The sequence below is a fragment of the Cervus elaphus genome, chromosome X (assembly GCF_910594005.1).
Source record: "Cervus elaphus chromosome X, mCerEla1.1, whole genome shotgun sequence".
Lineage (NCBI taxonomy): Eukaryota > Metazoa > Chordata > Mammalia > Artiodactyla > Cervidae > Cervus > Cervus elaphus.
Genome location: NC_057848.1, coordinates 127,248,415 through 127,268,790, shown reverse-complemented (window position 1 = coordinate 127,268,790; position 20,376 = coordinate 127,248,415). Strand labels below are relative to the sequence as shown.

The following is a 20,376-nucleotide window of genomic DNA, read 5'->3' as shown; positions in this document are numbered from 1 at the left end:
TACTAAACCTTTATCGAACACTTTATTTTCAAATATCTTATCCTATTTAGTAGGTTGCTTTTCTTTCGTTGATAATTTCCTTTACTATATAAGCACCTTTTAGTCTGATGTAGTCTCATTTGTTTATTTTTTGTCCTTTTGTTGCAGGATTGTAAGGACACACACAAAAAATGTTGCTAAGATTGATGGCAAAGAACATACTGCCTATGTTTTCTTTTAAGTGTTCTATGGTTTCAGGTCTTACACTTTTATCTTTAATCCATTTTGAATTTATTTTTATATGTAGTATAAGAATTTAGTCCAGCTTGATTCTTTTACATACAGGTATTCAATTTTTCCCAACACCATTTTTTAAATTTATTTTTAATTGGAGTATAGTTGCTTTACCATGTTGTGTTGGTTTCTCCTACACAACAATATGAATCAGCTATAAGTATACCTATATCTCCTCCCTCTTGAGCCTCCCTCTGCCTTGCCCCAATCCCAGCCCTCTAGGTCATCACAAAGCACTGAGCTGAGTTCCCTGTGCTATACAACTGCTTCCCACTTGCTATCTATTTTGCACTTAGTATTGTATATATGTCAGTGCTGCCTTCTCAATTCATCCCACTCTCTCCTCCCCAACACCATTTACTGAAGAAGCTCTCTTTTCTCCATTGTATATTCTTGCCTCCTTAGTCATAAATTAATTGATCCTATAGGCATTGGCTTACTTGGGGGCTCTCTCCCATTGATTTATGTGTCTTTTTGTACCAAGTTACATGCTGGTTTAATTACTATAGCTTTGTAGTAAAGTTTTAAGTAAAGGAGTGTGATACCTCCAGCATTTTTTTTACTCAAAATTGCTTTGGCTATCCAGTGCCTTTCATGGTTCTATATAAACTTTAGAATTATTTGTTCTAGTCCTGTGAAAACTGTCATTGATGCTTTGATGGAGATTGCATTGAATCTGTAGATCACTTTGTGTAATATGGATGTTTTAACAATATTAATTATTCTAATCCATGAGCAAGGTGTATCTTCCATTTGTTTGTGTATTCTTCAATTTCTTTTGTCAATGACTTATCCTGTTTAGAGTACAGGCTTTTCACCACCCCAGTTAAATTTATACCTAGGTATTTGATTCTGTTTGATGCAATTATAAGTGGGATTGTTAATTTTTCTTTCTGATGTATGTTTTTTATTGAATAGAAAAACTACAGATTTCTGTATATTAATTTTGTATCCTATAACTTTAGTGAATTCATTTATTAGATATAATAGTTGTTTTTTGTTTGTTTGTTTTGGTGGAGTCTTTAGGGTTTCTGTATATAGTATCATGTCATCTGCAAGAAGTTTGACTTCTTTCTTTATAATTTGGATTACTTTCATTTCTTTTTCTTGTATAATTGTTGTGATTAGAACTTTGAATACTCTGTTGAATAAAGGCAGTGAGAGTGGGGAAATTTATCTTGTTCCTGATCTTAGACAAAGTGTTTTCTGCATTTCACAGTTAAGTATATTGTTGGTTGTAGGGGCATATAAGGCCTTTATTATGTTTAGGCATGTTACTTCTATTCCCACTTTCTGGAGAGGCTTTATTATAAACAGATGCTAAATTTTGTCAAAAGCTTTTTCTGCATCAATTGAAGTGACCATATGATTTTATTCAATTTGTTAATGTGGTGAATCACAATGATTTGCAGATATTGAAAGATCTTTGCATCCTTTGATAAATACTACTGAATCATGGTATGTGAACCTTCTAACTTACTGTTGAATTTAGTTTGGTAATACTTTGTTGAGTGTTTTTGCATTTATGTTTATCAGTGATGTTTGCCTGCAATTTTATTTTTTAGATTATCTTTGTCTAATTTTTTTTTTAATCAGGGTAATACTGGCTTGAAAGCAGCATTGAAAGCATTTTCTTCTCTTCAATTTTTGGAATAGTCTGAGGAGGAGAGGCAGTAGCTCTTTTTAAAATGTTTGGTAGAATTTATCTGTGAAGCCATCTGGTGTTAGACTTTTGTTTGTTGGGAAGTTTTAAATTACAGATTCAGTTTCATTCCTGGCAATTGGTTTGTTTGTATTTTTATCTATTTCTTCCTGATTAGTCTTGGGAGACCGTATTTCTAAGAATATCCATTTCTTTTAGGCTGTCCATTTTTGGAGTATATAGTTTTTTATAGTAATTTTCTTATAATTCTTTGTATTTCTGGGCTGTCAGTTGTAAATTTTTCTTTCCATTTCTGATTTTATTTATCTAGGCCCTCTCTCTTTTTGATGTGTCTGTTAGTCACTCAGTCGTGTCCAGCTCTTTGAGACCCCATGTACTCTAGCCCAACAGGCTCCTCTGTCCATGTGATTCTCTAGGTGAGAATACTGAGTGGGTAGCTAGTTCCTTTGCCAGGGGATCTTGCTGACCCAGGAATCGAACCTGGGTCTTCCACATTGTAGGCAGATTCTTTACCATCTGAGCCACCGGGGAAACCCTCTGTTTGATTAGTTCTGGCTAACAGTTTTTCAATTTTGTATATCTTTTCAAAAAACCAGCTCTTAACTTTCATTAATCTTTTCTCTTGCTTTTTAGTCTATATTTCATTTATTTCTGCTTTAATCTTTATTATTTATTTCCTTCTACTAACTCTGGGTTTTGTTTGTTTTTCTTTTTCTAGTTCCTTTAACTTAGGTTGGTTTATTTGAGACTTTTCTTGTTTCCTGAGGTAGGCTTGAATCACTATAAACTTCCCTCTTAGAACTACTTTCCTGCAGCCCAATAGATTTCTGTGTCATTGTGTTTACATTTTTATCCCAAGATACTTTTTTAAAATTTTATCTTTGATTTATTCAATGACCCATTGGTTGTTTAGTAGCATGCTGTTTAGACTCCACATATTTGTTTTCTTCTTTTAGTTGTTTTTCTTGTAGTTGATTTTATAGTCTCATATTGTTGTGATCTGAAAAAACATTTGATATTATTTTGAGTCCAATCATTTTAAGCAGAAAAATATATCAGACAGTCTGTAGTTTCTTAGGAAGAAAGCACCATATTCTAAAATAATTTTCCATAAGTTTACTAAACATGATTATGATATGTGTGTTTATTTGTAGGAACTGGTAACATCTAAACATAACAAACCAAACAGGCAAACTCGTGTGCCACCACTGCCACCACATTTTATGCAAAGGAATGCCAATGTACATGAATTCCAAGCAGGCTAAAAAGAAAAAAAAAAGCTGATTAGACCTTAGACTGCCTACTGAACGGGATGACAGCCACCGCTGCAGTGGAAACACCAAAAATGAAGAAGAGTGCCTCCAGGGAAGAGAAGCAGCAGTCTAAGCAAGAGAATACAGAGCAGGGCAATGCTGATTCTGAAGAGTGGCTGGGCTCTGAGAGTGATCCTGAGCAAATGAGCCTTAAAAACAGCAACAATGACAATAGTTGCCAACTGGGAGATGTTCAATTGAATAAAAAGGAGATCCTTTCTAAGCCACACCGCCAGCTATGTAGATCACCCTGCCTAGATCATCCAAGCTTCTCCCAGAGCAGCATTCTACATGATGGGAAGCTTGACTTGGAAAAAGAATACCAAACCAAGATGGATTTTGCTTTAAAGTTGGGTTACGCAGAGGAACAGATTCAATCAGTGCTGAATAAACTGGGTCCAGAATCGCTTATTAATGATGTATTGGCAGAGCTTGTCAGACTTGGGAACAAAGGTGATTTGGAAGGGCAAGTCAACTTGAGTCTGTTAGGGCCTCGGGGGCCCAGCTCCAGAGAGATCACAAGCCCTGAGCTGTCTCTTGAAGATGAAATAGACAACAGTGACAATTTGAGGCCAATTGTCATAGATGGAAGTAATGTGGCAATGAGGTAAGACTGGTATATTTTCTTTCTCTTTCTTTAAAACTGCCTTGACCTCATAGAAATTAGCTTCCTTTACAATATGGGAGGCCCTTAGTTGTCTGTGATTTGTGCTCCTCTTGATGGACAGATGTTAAAATGATCCTGACTGGCCTTTTATATTGCCTTTGAAATTGTTGCCTTCTTGTTTTCAGGTGTTCTGAAAGCACCTTAGACACCAGTGATACTTCAGAGGAGATATAACCAATCAGCATTTGTTCCTCTTGAGGTCCCCTCTCCCACCTCTACTTGGCTAAACAAATCATCCTGAAAATAGTACTTTTATAATGTCACTTGGGAGTTTACTTGGGAACTTTCAGTAATTCAAAATTTTCAAGCCTATCTCAAATGTGGATCCTTTTGCTTGACTTTGTGATTTGATCTTTTCCTCCTCCCACTTGATTGTATCTCATGCGTACTGAATTTATATTACTCTCTTTAACAATCTCCATGTAAATTGTGATGATTCCTACCCCCACTACATGGGTTTATGTCATTTTCCAGTCTAGGGGTGATCACCTCCTTATCTCTATACCCTTCAAGTTGTATTACAATCGCAAGTACCATTCTGACTTTTCTCATCCCAATGATTGTCTCTGAGCTGAAGTAACATGGTAAACTGAATAATAGTCCCCTAATGATGTCCACATCCTAATCCTTGGAATCTGATAATATATTTTCTTACATGATAAAAAGGAACTTTGCAAATATGATTAAGCTAGTGACCTTGGGATGGGGGAAATTATCCTGTATTTTATGGTGGGCTCAATGTAACCTCGAGGGGCCTTACAAGAGGGAGGGAGGCAACAGGATCAGAATGAATAGTAGGTGATTTGATGACAGAAACAAGAAGTTGGAGAGGTGTGAGAAAGAGACCGTGAGCCAAGGAATGTGAGCAGCCTCTAGAAACTGAAGAAGTTAAGGGATGTATTCTTCTCTGCAGCCTGCAGAAAGAACACAGCCTTGCCAATATCTTGGTTTTTCAGGCAAAAATACCAGAGTTTTCTCAATATTTGAGAGTATTCTCAACCCAGGGATCTTCCTGACCCAGGGAAGTTAAATAAGCAGGGGGACAATACACAGCCTTGACGTACTCCTTTTCCTATTTGGAACCAGTCTGTTTTTCCATGTCCAGTTCTAACTGTTGCTTCCTGACCTGCATACAGGTTTCTCAAGAGGCAGGTCAGGTGGTCTGGTATGCCCATCTCTTTCAGAATTTTCCACAGTTTATTGTGATCCAGACAGTCAAAGGCTTTGGCATAGTCAATAAAGCAGAAATAGATGTTTTTCTGGAACTCTCTTGTTTTTTCGAGGATCCGTCAGATGTTGGCAATTTGATCTCTGGTTCCTCTGCCTCTTCTAAAACCAGCTTGAACATCTGGAAGTTCACGGATCACGTATTGCTGAAGCCTGGCTTGGAGAATTTTGAGCATTACTTTAGTAGCGTGTGAGATGAGTGCACTTGTGTGGTAGTTTGAGCATTCTTTGAGATTGCCTTTCTTTGGGATTGGAATGAAAACTCACATTTTCCAGTCCTGTGTCCACTACTCCGTTTTCCCAATGTGCTGGCATATTGAGTGCAGCACTTTCACAGCATCATCTTTCAGGATTTGAAATAGCTCAACTGGAATTCCATCACCTCCACTAGCTTTGTTCGTAGTGATGCTTCCTGAGGCCCACTTGACTTCACATTCCAGGATGTCTTGCTCTAGGTGAGTGTGAGTGATCACACAATCATGATTATCTGGGTCATGAAGATCTTTTTTTTTGTATGGTTCTTCTGTGTATTTTGCCACCTATTCTTAATATCTTCTGCTTCTGTTAGGTTCATACCTTTTCTGTCCTTTATTGAGCCCATCTTTGCACGAAATATTCCCTTGGTATCTCTGATTTTCTTGAAGAGATCTCTAGTCTTTCCCATTCTATTGTTTTCCTCTTTTTCTTTGCATTGATCTCTGAGGAAGTCTTTCTCATCTCTTCTTGCTATTCTTTGGAACTCTGTATTCAAATGGGTATATCTTTCTTTTCTCCTGTGCTTTTTGCTTCCCTTCTTTTTACAGCTATTTGTAAGGCCTCCTCAGACAGTCATTTTGTGTTTTTTCATTTCTTTTTCTTGGGGATGGTCTTGATGCCTGTCTGCTGTACAATGTCATGAACCTACTTCCATAGTTCATCAGACACTCTGTGTATCAGATCTGGTCCCTTAAATCTATTTCTCACTTCCACTGTATAGTCATAAGGGATTTGATCTAGGTTATACCTGGTAGCTTTATCTGGTGGATTTAAGTAGCCTTATCTCTATTTTATTCTTTTTGATGAGATGGTGAGTGAGATTGTTTTCTTAATTTCACTTTCTCTAGGTTCATTGCTAGTGTTTAGAAATTCAACAGATTTTTTATATTAATATTTGTATCCTGTAACATTATTGTATATATTTATTAGTTCTAGTATTTTGTTTTCTAGAGAATTTAATGTTTTGTACATATAGTATCTTTTGATTTAGAGCATTAATCCATTGACATTTAAAGTGATTATACATAGGTATGTACTTATTGCCATATTGTTACTTGTTTTCTGGTTATTTCTATAGTTCTTCTCTATTCCTGTCTTCTTGTAGTTTAATGATTTTTTAGTTGTATCCTTGGGTTCCTTTCTAGATTTTTGTGTATCTATTGTAAACTTTTGCTTTGAAGTTACCATGGGGTTTGTATATATTGACCTGTAACTATATGTACTTGCTTTTATACATAATTATATTTTTAATATTATTTTTATAATCACTTTTTTACTTTAAAATAATTTATTTATTTTAATTGGAGGCTAATTACTTTACAATTACTTTAAAATAATTTTACAATGATTTTTGCCATGCACTGATATGAATCAGCCATGCATGTACATCTGTTCACCATCCTGAACTCCCTTCCCACCTCCCTCCCCATCCCATCCCTCAGGGTCATCCCAGTGCACCAGCCCTGAGAACCCTGTCTCATGCATCAAACCTGGACTGGCACTCTATTTCACATGTGATAATATACTTGTTTCAGTGTTATTCTCTGAAATCTTCCCACCCTTACCTTCTCCAACGGAGTCCAAAAGTCTCTTCTTTACATCTGTATCTCTTTTGCTGTCTCGCATATAGAGTCATCATTACCATCTTTCTAAATACTATATATATGTGTTAGTATACTGTATTGGTGTTTTTCTTTCTGACTTATTTCACTCTGTATAATAGACTTCAGCTTCATCCACCTCATTAGAATTGATTCAAATGCATTCTTTTTAATGGCTGAGTAATATGCCATTGTGCATATGTACCACAGCTTTCTTTTCCATTCATCTGCCAATGGACATCTAGTTTGCTTCCATGTTCTGGCTATTGTAAACAGTGCTACAGTGAATATTGGGGTTCACTTGTCTCTTTCAATTCTGGTTTCCTCAGTGTGTGAGCCCACCAGTGGAATTTCTGGGTCATACAGCAGTTCTATTTCCAGATTTTTAAGGAATCTCCACACTGTTTTCCATAGTGGCTATACAAGTTTGCATTCCCACCAACAGTGTAAGAGGGTTCCCTTTTCTCCACACCCTCCAGCCATTCTGGCCGGCTTGAGATGGTACCTCATTGTGGGTTTGATTTGCATTTTTCTGATAATGAGTGATGTTGAGCATCTTTTCATATGTTTGCCAGCTATATGTCTTCTTTGAAGAAATATCTGTTTAGTTCTTTGGCCCATTTTTTGATTGGGTCTTTTATTTTTCTGGAATTGAGCTACATGTACTGCTTGTATATTTTTGAGATTAATTATTTGTCTGTTGCTTCATTTGCTATTATTTTCTCCCATTCTGAAGGCTGCTTTTCACCTTGCTTATAGTTTCCTTCATTGTGCAAAAGCTTTTACATTTAATTAGGTCTCATTTGTTTATTTTTGCTTTTATTTCCATTACTCTGTGTGGTAGGTCATAGAGGACCCTGCTGTCATTTATGTAAGAGAGTGTTTTGTCTAGGTTTTCCTCTAGGAGATTTATAATTTCTGGTCTTACGTTTAAATCTTTAATCTGTTTTGAGTTTATTTTTGTGTTTGGTGTTAGAAAGTGTTCTAATTTCATTATTTTACAAGTGGTTGGCCAGCTTTCCCAGCACCATTGTTAAAAGAGATTGTCTTTTATCCATTGTATATTCTTACCTCCTTTGTCAAAGATAAGGTGTCCATAGGTGCATGGATTTATCTCTGGACTTTCTATATTGTTCAGTTGATCTATATTTCTGTCTTTGTGCCTAGCATGCTGCCTTGATAATTGTAGCTTTGTACTGTGGTCTTAAGTCAGGCAGGTTGATTCCTGCAGTTACATTCTCCTTTCTCAAGATTGCTTTGGCTTTTTGAGGTTTTTTGTGTTTCCATACAAATTGTGAAATTATTTGTTCTAGTTCTCTGAAAAATACCATTGGTAGCTTGATAGGGATTGCATTGAATCTATAGGTTGCTTTGGGTAGTGTGATAATTTTCACTATAGTGATCCTTCTGATCCATGAACAAGGCATATTTCTCCATCCATTTGTGTCATCTTTGATATCTTTCATCAGTGTTTTATAGTTTTCTGTATATAGGTCTTTTGTTTCTTTAGGTAGGCTTAATCCTAAGTATTTTATTATTTGCGTTGCAATGGTGAATGGTATTGTTTCCTTCATTTCTCTTTCTGTTTTCTCATTGTTAGTGTATAGGATTGCAAGGGATTCCTGTGTATTGATTTTATATCCTGCAACTTTACTATATTCATTGATTAGCTCTAGTAGTTTTCTGGTGATGTCTTAGGATTTTCTATATAGAGGATCATGTCATCCGCAAACAGTGAGAGTTTTACTTCTTCCTTTCCAATCTGGACTCCTTTTATTTCTTTTTCTTCTCTGATTGCTGTGGCTAAAACTTCCAAAACTATGTTGAATAGTAGTGGTGAGAGTGGGCTTCCTTGTCTTGTTCCTGACTTTAGGGGAAATGGTTTCAATTTTTCACCATTGAGGATATTGTCTGCTCTGAGTTAATCACGTATTTTTTTTTTTTCATATATGGTTTTTATTATGTTGAGGTATGTTCCCTCTGTGCCTGCTTTCTGGAGGGTTTTTATCATAAATGGATGTTGAAATTTGCCAAAGGCTTTTTCTGCATCTATTGAGATAATCATATGGTTTTTACCTTTCAATTTGTTAATGTGGTGCATTACATTGATTGATTTGCAGATATTGAAGAATCCTTGCATTCCTGGGATAAAGCCCACTTGGTCATGGTATATGATTTTTTTAATATGTTGTTGGATTCTGTTTGCTAGAATTTTATTAAGGATTTTTGCATCTATGTTCATCAGCAATATTGGCCTTTAGTTTTCTTTTTTTATGGCATCTTTGTCTGGTTTTGGTATTAGGGTGATGGTGGCCTCATAGAATGAGTTTGGACGTTTACCTTCCTCTGAAATTTTCTGGAAAAGTTTGAATAGGATAGGTGTTAGCTCTTCTCTAAATTTTTGGTAGAATTTAGCTGTGAAGCCATCTGGTCCTGAGCTTTTGTTTGTTGAAAGATTTCTGACTACGGTTTCAATTTCTGTGCTTGTGATGTGTCTGTTAAGATTTTCTATTTCTTCCTGGTTCAGTTTTGGAAAGTTATACTTTTCTAAGAATTTGTCCATTCTTTCCAAGTTGTCCATTTTATTGGCATATAGTTGCAGATAGTACTCTCTTTTGATCCTTTGTATTTCTGTGTTGTCTGATGTGATTTCTCCATTTTCATTTCTAATTTTCTTGGTTTGATTCTTCTTCCTTTATTCTTGATGAGTCTGGCTAATGATTTGTCTATTTATCTTCTCAAAGAACCAGCTTTTAGCTTTGTTGGTTTTTGCTGTGGTTGCCTTTGTTTCTTTTTCATTTATTTCTGCCCTAATTTTTAGGATTTCTTTCCTTCTACTAACCCTGGAGTTCTTCATTTCTTCCTTTTTTAGTTGCTTTTGGTATAGAGTTAGGTTATTTATTTGATTGTCTCTTGTTTCTTGAAGTAATCTTTTATTGCTATGAACCTTCCCCTTAGCACTGCTTTTACTGAATACTGTAAGTTTTGGGGTTTTATGTTTTCATTTTCATTCATTTCTATGCATATTTTGATCTTTTTTTATTTCTTCTGTGATTTGTTGGTTACTGAGAAGCATGTTGTTTAGCCTCCATATCTTTGCATTTTTAATAGTTTTTTTTTTTTTTTCCTGTAGTTGGCATCTAATCTTACCGCATTGTAATCAGAAGAGAGGACTGAAATGATTTTGATTTTTTGAATTTACCAAGGTTTGATTTATGGCCCAGGATATGATATATCCTGGAGAAGGTTCCGTGTGCACTTGAGATAAAGGTGAAATTCATTCTTTGAGGGTTAAATGTCCTATAGATATCAATTAGGTCAAACTGGTCCATTGTACCATTTAAGGTTTGTGTTTCCTTGCTAATTTTGTTTAGTTGCTCTATCCATAGGTGTGAGTGGTGTATTAAAGTGTCCCACTATTATTTTGTTACTGTTAATTTCCTCTTTCATACTTGTTAGCATTTGCCTTACATATTACAGTGCTCCTATGTTGGGTGCATATAAACTTATAATTGTTATATTTTCTTAGATTGATTCTTTGATCATTGTGTAATGTCTTTTTTGTCTGTTTTCATGTCCTTTATTTCAAAGTCTATTTTATCTGATATGAGTATTGCCACTCCTGCTTTCTTTTGATCTCCTTTTGCGTGAAATCTATTTTTCCAGCCCATCACTTTCAGTCTGTATGTGTCACTTGTTTTGAAGTGGGTCCCTTGTAGACAGCATGTATAGGCGTCTTGTTTTTGTATCCATTCAGTCAGTCTTTGTCTTTTGGTTGGGGCATTCAACCCATTTACATTTCAGGTAATTATTGATAAGTATGACCCCATTGCCATTTACTTTGTTGTTTTTGGTTCGAGTTTCTACACCTTTCCTGTATTTCCTGTCTAGAGAAAATCTTTTAGCATTTGTTGAAGAGCTGGTTTGGTGGTGCTGAATTCTCTCGGCTTTTGCTTGTCTGTAAAGCTTTTGATTTCTCCTTCATATTTGAATGAGATCTTTGCTGGGTACAGTAATCTGGGTTGTAGGTTTTTCTCTTTCATCAATTTAAGTATGGCCTGCCATTCCCTTCTGGCCTGAATAGTTTCTATTGAAACATCAACTGTTATCCTTATGAGAATCCCCTGATGTGTTATTTGTTGCATTTAGCTTGCTGCTTTTAATATATGTTCTTTGTTTTTAATTTGATTAATATGTGTCTTGGGGTGTTTTGCCTTGGGTTTATCCCGTTTGGGACTCTCTGGGCTTTTTGGACTTGAGTTGCTATTTCCTTCCCCATTTTAGGGAAGTTTTCCACTACTATCTCCTCAAGTATTTTCTCGTGGCCTTAAATGTTGTCTTCTTCTTCTTCTGGGACTCCTATGATTCGAATGTTAGGGCATTTAACATTGTCCCAGAGGTCTCTGGGTTTATCCTCATTTCTTTAAAGTCTTTTTTCTTTTTTCTTTTTTCCTCTCTGCTTCATTTATTTCCACCATTGTATCTTCCACTTCACTTATCCTATCTTCTGTCTCAATTATTCTACTCTTGGGTCCCTCCAGAGCACTTTTGATCTCAGTTATTGCATTATTCATAATTGATTGACTCTTTTTTTGTTTCTTCTTGATCCTGGTTAAACATTTCTTGCATCTTCTCAATCCTTGTCTCCAGGCTATTTATCTGCAACTCCATTTTGTTTTCAAGATTTTGGATCATTTTTATTATCATTATTCTGATTTTTTTTTTCAGGTAGACTCTCCATCTCCTCCTTTTTTTGTTTGGTTTGGAGGGCATTTATCTTGTTCCTTTATCTGCTGAATATTTCTCTGCCTTTTCATCTTGTTTAGATAGCTCTGTTTGGGGTGGCATTTCTGTAAGCTGGAAGTTTGTGGTTCCTCTTTATTGTGGAGGTTCCTCCCTGTAGGTGGGGTCAGACGAATGGCTTGTCAAGGTTTCCTTGTTAGGCAAGCTTGCGTTGGTGTTCTGGAGCTGGATATCATCTCTCTGAAGTGCAATTAAGTGTCCAGTAGTGAGTTTAGAAGTGTCTGTGGGGTTGGCGTGACTTTTGGCCATCTGTATTTTAATGCTCAGGATTATGTTCCTGCATTATTGGAGAGTTAGCATGGTATATCTTTCTCTGAAATTGTTGGCTCTTGGGTGGAGCTTGGTTTCAGTGTAGGTGTGGAGGCTTTTGGATAAGCTCTTTTTGATTAATGTTCTCTGGAGTTGGGAGTTTTCTGGTGTTCTCACGTTTTGGATTTAAGCCTCCTGCCTCTGGCTTTCAGTCTTATTCTTAGAGTAGCCTCAAGAGGTCTCCATCCATACAGCACTGATGATAAAACATCTAGGTTAATGGTAAAATGATTCTCCACAGTGAGGGACACCCAGAGAGGTTCACAGAGTTACATGGAGAAGAGAAGTGGGAGGAATGAGATAGAGATGACCAGGAGGAGAAGAGGGGGAATCAAAAGGGGAGAGAGCAATCTAGCCAGTAATCCATTCCCTATGTACTCTCCACCGTCTGGAACATTCAGAGAGGTAATGAAATGGGTACTGAAGATTGGATTCTTAAAGGTTCAAAATTGATAACAAATATTAAAATGCAAAGAATAAAAATCTAGAGTAGAGGTGAGACTCTCAAAAATACAATATTAAAAAAAACAAAGCAAAATCACAAAAATTATATATATATATATATATATAAAATTTCATATATATATATATATATGAAATTTGCTTTAAAAATAAGGCCTTTTTTGCAAGTTAATAGTAGGTTATAAAAATGAAAATTAAAGGCATAATAAAGAACTTAAAAATTAAAAAGTTAAAAATTAAAAAATGATAATAATAAAATATATCTAGGAATTTCTCTGGAGCTGTTGAGGGCAATGTGGGATAAGTTCAGATTCAGATAGTTCCTTGTTCCAGCTTATACTTCTTTTCAAGGTCTGTAGGCCCCTTCCAATGTAGTCAATGCTAACTACAGGGTTTTAATCTGTTGCCCATGTCACTTCCAAAGTTGTTGCCTCTTCTTTGTTTATTTTGGCTTCCTCTGCTTGCAAGTCTCTTCAGTGTCTAATTTCTGCCCTGATGCAAGGGGACAAAGGTGATCACTTATTTAGGCTTACTTTTTCATTTGTGTTGTGTGGAGGGAGGAAACTGCAAACAAATACCCCTGGCATGTGTGGGGAGTCCTCGCAGTGTCTGGGCCACACTGGGTTTGCCCCTGCTCATGGTGTGTGTGCTTTCCTGGTCTACACTGCTCAGGCTCCAGGTTGCTCTGCAGTAGAACTGTCTAAAGCAGGCCCTGGGTTGCATGCACTTCCCAGGTCTAAGCTGCTCAGGTTCAGGTTCTCATGTACTCCACAAAGACACAGACTCGGTTGGGTCTGTGTTTTTTGCCTTTTCCTAGTCTGAGCAGCTCAGGCAACCAGGTTCTTGGTGAGCACACTCTCCCAGGAAGGCGGTGCATCTCATCACCTCCACGGTCCCAGCCCCTCGGTTTCCTGGGTGTGCAGCAAGAGTATCATCTCAGGTGTGCCGTGTGTCTCCTCTGGGGAGCTAATCTCTGACTACAACTGTCCTGGCAGATGTCAACCGTCCAGGATCCCAGGAAGACTCATTTAGCAACTGGGAGCCTGCTCATGGTTTGATGGAGGATGCCATCTCTGGGAATGAGATTGCCCCTCGCCTTCTGTCTCTGGCTGCCACCAACCTGCCTCTCTGCCTCCAGCAGGGGATGGGCCAGTCTGCAGCTGGCTAGCTCTCCTCTGGTATTCTCTCAATCCTTTGTGAGAAGGCCTGGCAGTGCCTTAGGTTAGAGTTTTTTTTTCACGGGAAAGTTCTCTCTCTCTCTCTCTTCTCTTTCTCTGGCTGTCCCACAGTTTGTGTTCCAATCTCATGTTAGCTCCCTCAGATTGTCCTCAGGGCATTCAGGCCTGGTCCTTACCCTAAGCATGCAGCCTGCACCTCCCTGTTCAGCCCCTGCTCACTGTTGGGGGACATGAGCATCTGGGCTACTTCCCCACTGGGAGGTGCTGTTAGGCGCATAATCCCCCCCTCCTGGTTATGTTGCCCTCTGAGATTCCAAAACTCCCCACAGACGTGCCAGTGAGAGGGTTTCCTGGTATTTGGAAATTTCTCCTCTTCCACGACTCACTTCCAGGGATGGGTCTCCATTCCTAACTCTTGCTTCTCTTTTTACCTTTTATATTTGGTCTTACCTCCTTTTGAAGAGAATGGCCTGCCTTTTTGGGTCCCTGGTGTCCTCCGCCAGCATTCAGAAGTTGTTTTCTGGAAGTTGCTCAGCATTCAAATGATCTTTTGATGAATTTGTGGGGGAGAAGGTGATCCCCCCCCATCCTATTCCTCCACCATCTTAGGACCACCCTCCCCATCCCATTATCATTTTTTAAATAGAGTATAATTGTTTTACAATGTTGTGTTAGTTTCTGATGTACAGCAATGTGAAACAGCTCTATGTATATATACATCCCCTGGGTCTTGAGCCTCCCTCCCACCTCTCCCCATTCCACTCCTCTAGGTCATCACAGAACACTCAGATGAGCTCCTTGTGCTATACAGCAGCTGCCAATCTGCTATCTATTTTATATATACTGCATGGTAGCATATATGTGTATGTTAGTCACTCAGTCACGTCCGAATCTTTGCAACCCCATGTACTGTAGCCCGCCAGGCTTCTCTATCCACAGGATTTTCCAGGCAAGAGTACTGGAGTGGGTTGCCATTTCCTTCTCCAGAGGATCTTCCCAACCCAGGAATCGAACCTAGGTCTCCTGCATTGGAGTCAGATTCTTTACTCTCTGAGCCACCAGATATGTCAATGCTACTCTCTCATTTCATTCCACCCTCTCCTTCCTGTACTTATTCTAAACTGATAGTCACTTAAGTTCAAATACATGCTTAAGAAACAACATTTTATACACTCTTCCCCCACGTTTTGTGTTTTTATGTCTTATTTTATATCTTCATGTCTACCCCTTAACTGTTTATTTTGGTGATTTTAATTTATTTAGTGATTTATTTTAGTGTCTTTTAATCTCATATTTGTTCGTGTAAGTGGTTGATCCACCACATCTACTATATATTAGCTTTTGCTAGTGGGATTTTTTTCTTTCCTATAAATTCTTACTTCTGGTAACATTTTCTTTTCTACTTAGAGAATACCTTCTAATACTTCCTGTAGGGTCAGTTGAGAATTGATGAACTCTTTCAGCTTTTGTCTGAGAAGTGCTTTTCCTCTCCTTCAATTCTGAATAAATTTTCTGGGTATAGTATCATAAGTTGTAGGTTTTCTCCTTTCAGCACTTTAAATATATCATGTCAGTCCGTTATGACCAGCAAAATTTCTGTAGAAACATCAATTGATAGCTTCGCAGGAGTTCTATTATATGTGATTCTTGTTTTTCTCTAGCTGCCTTTAAATTTTTTTCTTTGTTTTTAACTTTTGTCATTTTAATCATAATGTGCCTCTTTGAGTTCATGTTTGCGATTACTATTCTTCCTGTACCAGGAAATCTCTTCTGGAATTTTTCAACCATAACTTCATCAACTACATTCTCTACTTCTTTCTCTCTTCTCCTTCCGGGACACTTATGTGAATGCTACTATGGTTGATGTTGTCTCATAGACCACTTTAACTATTCTCATTTTTAATTTTTTTTTTCTTTTTACTGTTCTGATTGGGAGGTTTCTATTATTCTATCTTCTAGCTCACTTATGCATTTGTTTGTATCACTTAGTCTGCTGTTAGTTCCTTCTAGTGTGTTTTTCATTTCAGTTATTGTATTCTTCAGCTCTGACCAGTTCTTTTTTCTTATTAAAAATCTTAATTCAAATTATATTAATTGAACCAAGCAAGGAATTAAAGGGAAAAAGTACAATCATGTAGATGTTCTCTCCAAAATGCAAAAATAGTTTATCTTTAAGAAATCTTTTTGAAATATAGTTTATTTACAATGTTGTGCCAATCTCTGCTGTACAGCAGTGATTCAGTTACACACATATGTGCATTGTGGTTTTATATTCTTACCCATCATGGTTTATCTCAGGATAGTGATTATAGTTCCTTGTGCTATACACTAGGACCTTCTTGTTCATCCATTCTAAATATAATTTGCAGCTATCAATCCCAAACTCCCAGTCCATCCCTCTCCCTCCCCATTTTCCCCTTGGAAACCACAAGTCTGTTCTCTATGTCTATGAGTCTGTTTCTGTTTTTGTAGATGGGTTCATTTGTGCTACATTTTGGATTCCACATGTAAGTGATATCACATGGTATTTATCTTTCTTTTTATGACTTATTTAGTATGATAATCTCTACTCGCATCCATGTTGCTGAAAATGGCATTATTTCATTGTTTTTATGACTGAGTACTGTTCCATTGTATATATGTACCATGTCTTTATCCATTCATCTGTCAATGGACATGTAGGTTATTTCCATGTTTTGGCTATTGTGAATAGTGCTGGTATTCACATGTGTCTTTTTGAATTATAGATTTGTCTTGGTATATTTCCAGGAGTGGGATTGCTGAATCATATGGTAATTCTGTTTTTACCTTTCTGAGGAACCTCCATACTGTTTTCCACAGTGGCTGTACCAACTTATGTTCCCACCAACAGTGTAGGAGTGTTCCCTTTTCTCCACACCTTCTTCAGAAATTGTTATTTGTAGAATTTTAATGATAGCCATTCTGACTTGTGTGATGTGGTACCTTATTGTAGTTTTGATTGCATTTCTCTAATAATTAATAATATTAAGTATAGTTTCATGTGCCTATTGGCCATCTGTGTGTCTTCTTTGGAGAAATGTCTATTAAAGTCTTCTGCCCATTTTTTCAACTAGATTGTTTGGGGTTTTGCCGTTGAATTGCATGAGTTGTTTATATATTTTAGAGATTAAGCTCTTGTCTGTGGCATCATTTGCAAATATTATCTGCCATTCCACAGATTGCCTTTTAAGATTTTTTATGGTTTGCTCTGCAAAACCTTGTAAGCTTGATTAGGTCCTACTTGTTTATTTTTGTTTTTATTTCTATTGCCTTGGGAGACGGACATAAGAAAACTTTGATGTGATTCATGTCAGACAATGTTTTCTCTGTGCTCTCTCCTAGGAGTTTTAAGGTGTCATGTCTATGTTTTGGTCTTTAATCCATTTTGAGTTTGTTTTTGTGCACGGTGAGTGTGTGTTCTAAATTCATTGACTTACATGCAGCTGCCCAACTTTTCAAGCACCACTTGCTGAAGAATCTGACTTTTTCCATTTTATATTCTTGCCTCCTTTGTCTAAGATTAATTGACCATACTGTGTGGGTTTATTTCTGGGCTTTTGATTCAGATCCATTGATCTGTATGCCTGTTTTTGTACCAATACCACCTGTTTCGATTACTGTAGCTTTGTAATCTCTGGTTCCTCTGTCTTCTCTAAATCCAGCTAGATCATCTGGAAGTTCTCAGTTAATGTACTGTTGAAGTCTACCTTGGAGAATTTTGAGAATCACTTTGCTAGCATGTGAGATGAGTGCGATTATGTAATAGTTTGAACATTCTTTGGCATTGCCTTTCTTTGGGATTGGAATGAAAATTGACCTTTTCCAGTCCTGTGGCCACTGCTAAGTTTTCCAAATTTGCTGACATATTGAGTGCAGCACTTTCACAACATCATCTTTTAGGAGTTGAAATAATTCAGCTGGAATTCCATCACCTCCACTAGCTTTGTTCGTAGTGATGCTTCCTAAGGCCCACTTCACTTCATACTCCAGAATGTCTGGCTCTAGTTGAGTGATCACACTATCGTGGTTATCTGGGTCATTAAGATCTTTTTGTGTGTAGTTCTTCTGTGTTTTCTTGACACTGCTTCTTAATTTCTCCTGCTTCTATTAGGTCCATATCATTTCTGTCCTTTATTGTGCCTATCTTTGCATGAAATATTCCCTTGGTATCTCTAATTTTCTTGAAGAGATCTCTGGTGTTTCCCATTCTATTGTTTTTCTCTATTTCTTTGCCTTGATCACTTAGGAAGGCTTTCATAATCTCTCCTTGCTATTCTTTGGAACTCTGCATTCAAATGGTTATATCTTTCCTTTTCTCCTTTGCCTTTAGTTTCCTCTTATTTACTCAGCTATTTGTAAGGCCTCCTCAGCAACCATTTTGCATTTTTGCATTTCTTTTTCTTGGGGATGCTCTTGATCACTGCCTCCTGTACCATGTCATAAACCTCTGTCTATAGTTCTTCAGGTACTCTGTCTATCAAATCTTATCCCTTGAATCTATTTGTCACTTCCACTGTATAATCTGTAAGGGATTCGATTTAGGTTATACCTGAATGGTCTAGTGGTTTTCCCTACTTTCTTCAATTTAAGTCTGAATTTTGCAATAAGGAGTTCATGATTTGAGCCACAGTCAGCTCCCAGTGTAGAAACATCAATTCAGTTCAGTCACTCGGTCGTGTCCAATTCTTTGCGACCCCATGAATCGCAGCACACCAGGCTTCCCTGTGCATCACAAACTCCCGGAGTTTACTCAAACTCATGTCCATCGTGTCGATGATGCCATCCAGCCATCTTATCCTCTGTCGTCCCCTTCTCCTCCTGCCCACAATCCCTCCCAGCATCAGGGTCTTCAGCTTCAGCATCAGTCCTTCCAATGAATATTCAGGACTGATTTCCTTTAGGATTGACTGGCTGGATCTCCCTGCAGTCCAAGGCACACTCACGAGTCTTTTCCAACACCACAGTTCAAAAGCATCAATTTTTCAGCGCTCAGCTTTCTTCACAGTCCAACTCTCACATCCATACATGACAACTGGAAAAACCATAGCCTTGACCAGACGGACCTTTGTTGGCAAAGTAATGTCTCTGCTTTTTAATATGCTATCTAGGTTGGTCATAACTTTCCCTCCAAGGAGTAAGCGTCTTTTAATTTCATGGCTGCAGTCACCATCTGCAGTGATTTTGGAGACCAAAAAAATAAAGTCTGACATTGTTTCCACTGTCTCCCCATCTATTTCCCATGAAGTGATGAGACCAGATGCCATGATCTTAGTTTTCTGAATGTTGAGCTTTAAGCCAATTTTTTCACTCTCCTTTTTCACTTTCATCAAGAGGCTTTTTAGTTCCTCTTCACTCTCTGCCATAAGGGTGGTGTCATCAGCATATCTGAGGTTATTGACATTTCTCCCGGCAATCTTGATTCCAGCTTGTGCTTCTTCCAGCCCAGCATTTCTCATGATGTATCCTGCATATAAGTTAAATAAGCAGGGTAACAGTATACAGCATTGACATACCCCTTTTCCTATTTGGAACCAGTCTGTTGCTCCATGTCCAGTTCTAAGTGTTGCTTCCTGACCTGCATACAGGTTTCTCAAGAGGCATGTCAGGTGGTCTGGTATTCCCATCTCCTTCAGAATTTTCCACAGTTTATTGTGATCCACACAGTCGAAGGCTTGGCATAGTCAATAAAGCAGAAATAGATGTTTTTCTGGAACTCTCTTGCTTTTTCGAGGATCCGTCAGATGTTGGCAATTTGATCTCTGGTTCCTCTGCCTTTTCTAAAACCAGCTTGAACATCTGGAAGTTCTCGGTTCATGTATTGCTGAAGCCTGGCTTGGATAATTTTGAGCATTACTTTAGTAGCATGTGAGATGAGTGCAATTGTGCAGTAGTTTGAGCATTCTTTGGGATTGCCTTTCTTAGGGATTGGAATGAAAACGGGCCTTTTCCAGTCCTGTGGCCGCCGCTGAGTTTTCCAAATGTGCTGGCATATTGAGTGCAGCACTTTCACAGCATCATCTTTCAGGATTTGAAATAGCTCAACTGGAATTCCATCACCTCCACTAGCTTTGTAGTGATGCTTCCTAAGGCCCATTTGACTTCCCATTCCAGGATGTCTGGCTCTAGGTGAGTGATCACACCATTGTGATTATCTGGGTCATGAAGAACTTTTTTGTACAGTTCTTCTGTGTATTCTTGCCACCTATTCTTAATATCTTCTGTTTCTGTTAGGTCCATACCATTTCTGTCCTTTATTGAGCCCATTTTTGCATGAAATGTTCCCTTGATATCTCTAACTTTCTTGAAGAGATCTCTAGTCTTTCCCATTCTGTTGTTTCCCTCTATTTCTTTGCACTGACTGCTGAGGAAGGCTTTCTTATCTCTCCTGGCTATTCTTTGGAACTCTGCATTCAAATGGGAATATCTTTCCTTTTCTCCTTTGCTTTTAGCTTCTCTTTGTTTCACAGCTATTTGTGAATGTTAGGTCCATGCAACATGATAGGATACTGAAAGAGAATCTCCCCAGGTTAGTAGGTGCCCAATATGCTACTGGAGATGAGTGGAGAAATAACTGCAGAAAGAATGACGGGATGGAGCCAAAGCA

The 20,376-nt window shown here is 37.7% G+C and overlaps 1 protein-coding gene across 2 annotated transcripts in view; it reads left to right on the top strand.

Moving 5' to 3' along the window:
- The window catches only part of ZC3H12B (zinc finger CCCH-type containing 12B), a 580,099-nt gene that overhangs the window by 532,780 nt on the left and 26,943 nt on the right, over positions 1 to 20,376 (top strand). For both annotated transcript variants that reach the window (XM_043895043.1, XM_043895044.1), the window contains one exon: positions 3,091 to 3,856. In XM_043895043.1, the coding sequence (XP_043750978.1) occupies positions 3,249 to 3,856 (608 nt within the window). In that variant the 5' untranslated portion in view covers positions 3,091 to 3,248. The remainder of the gene's footprint in view (positions 1 to 3,090; positions 3,857 to 20,376) is intronic.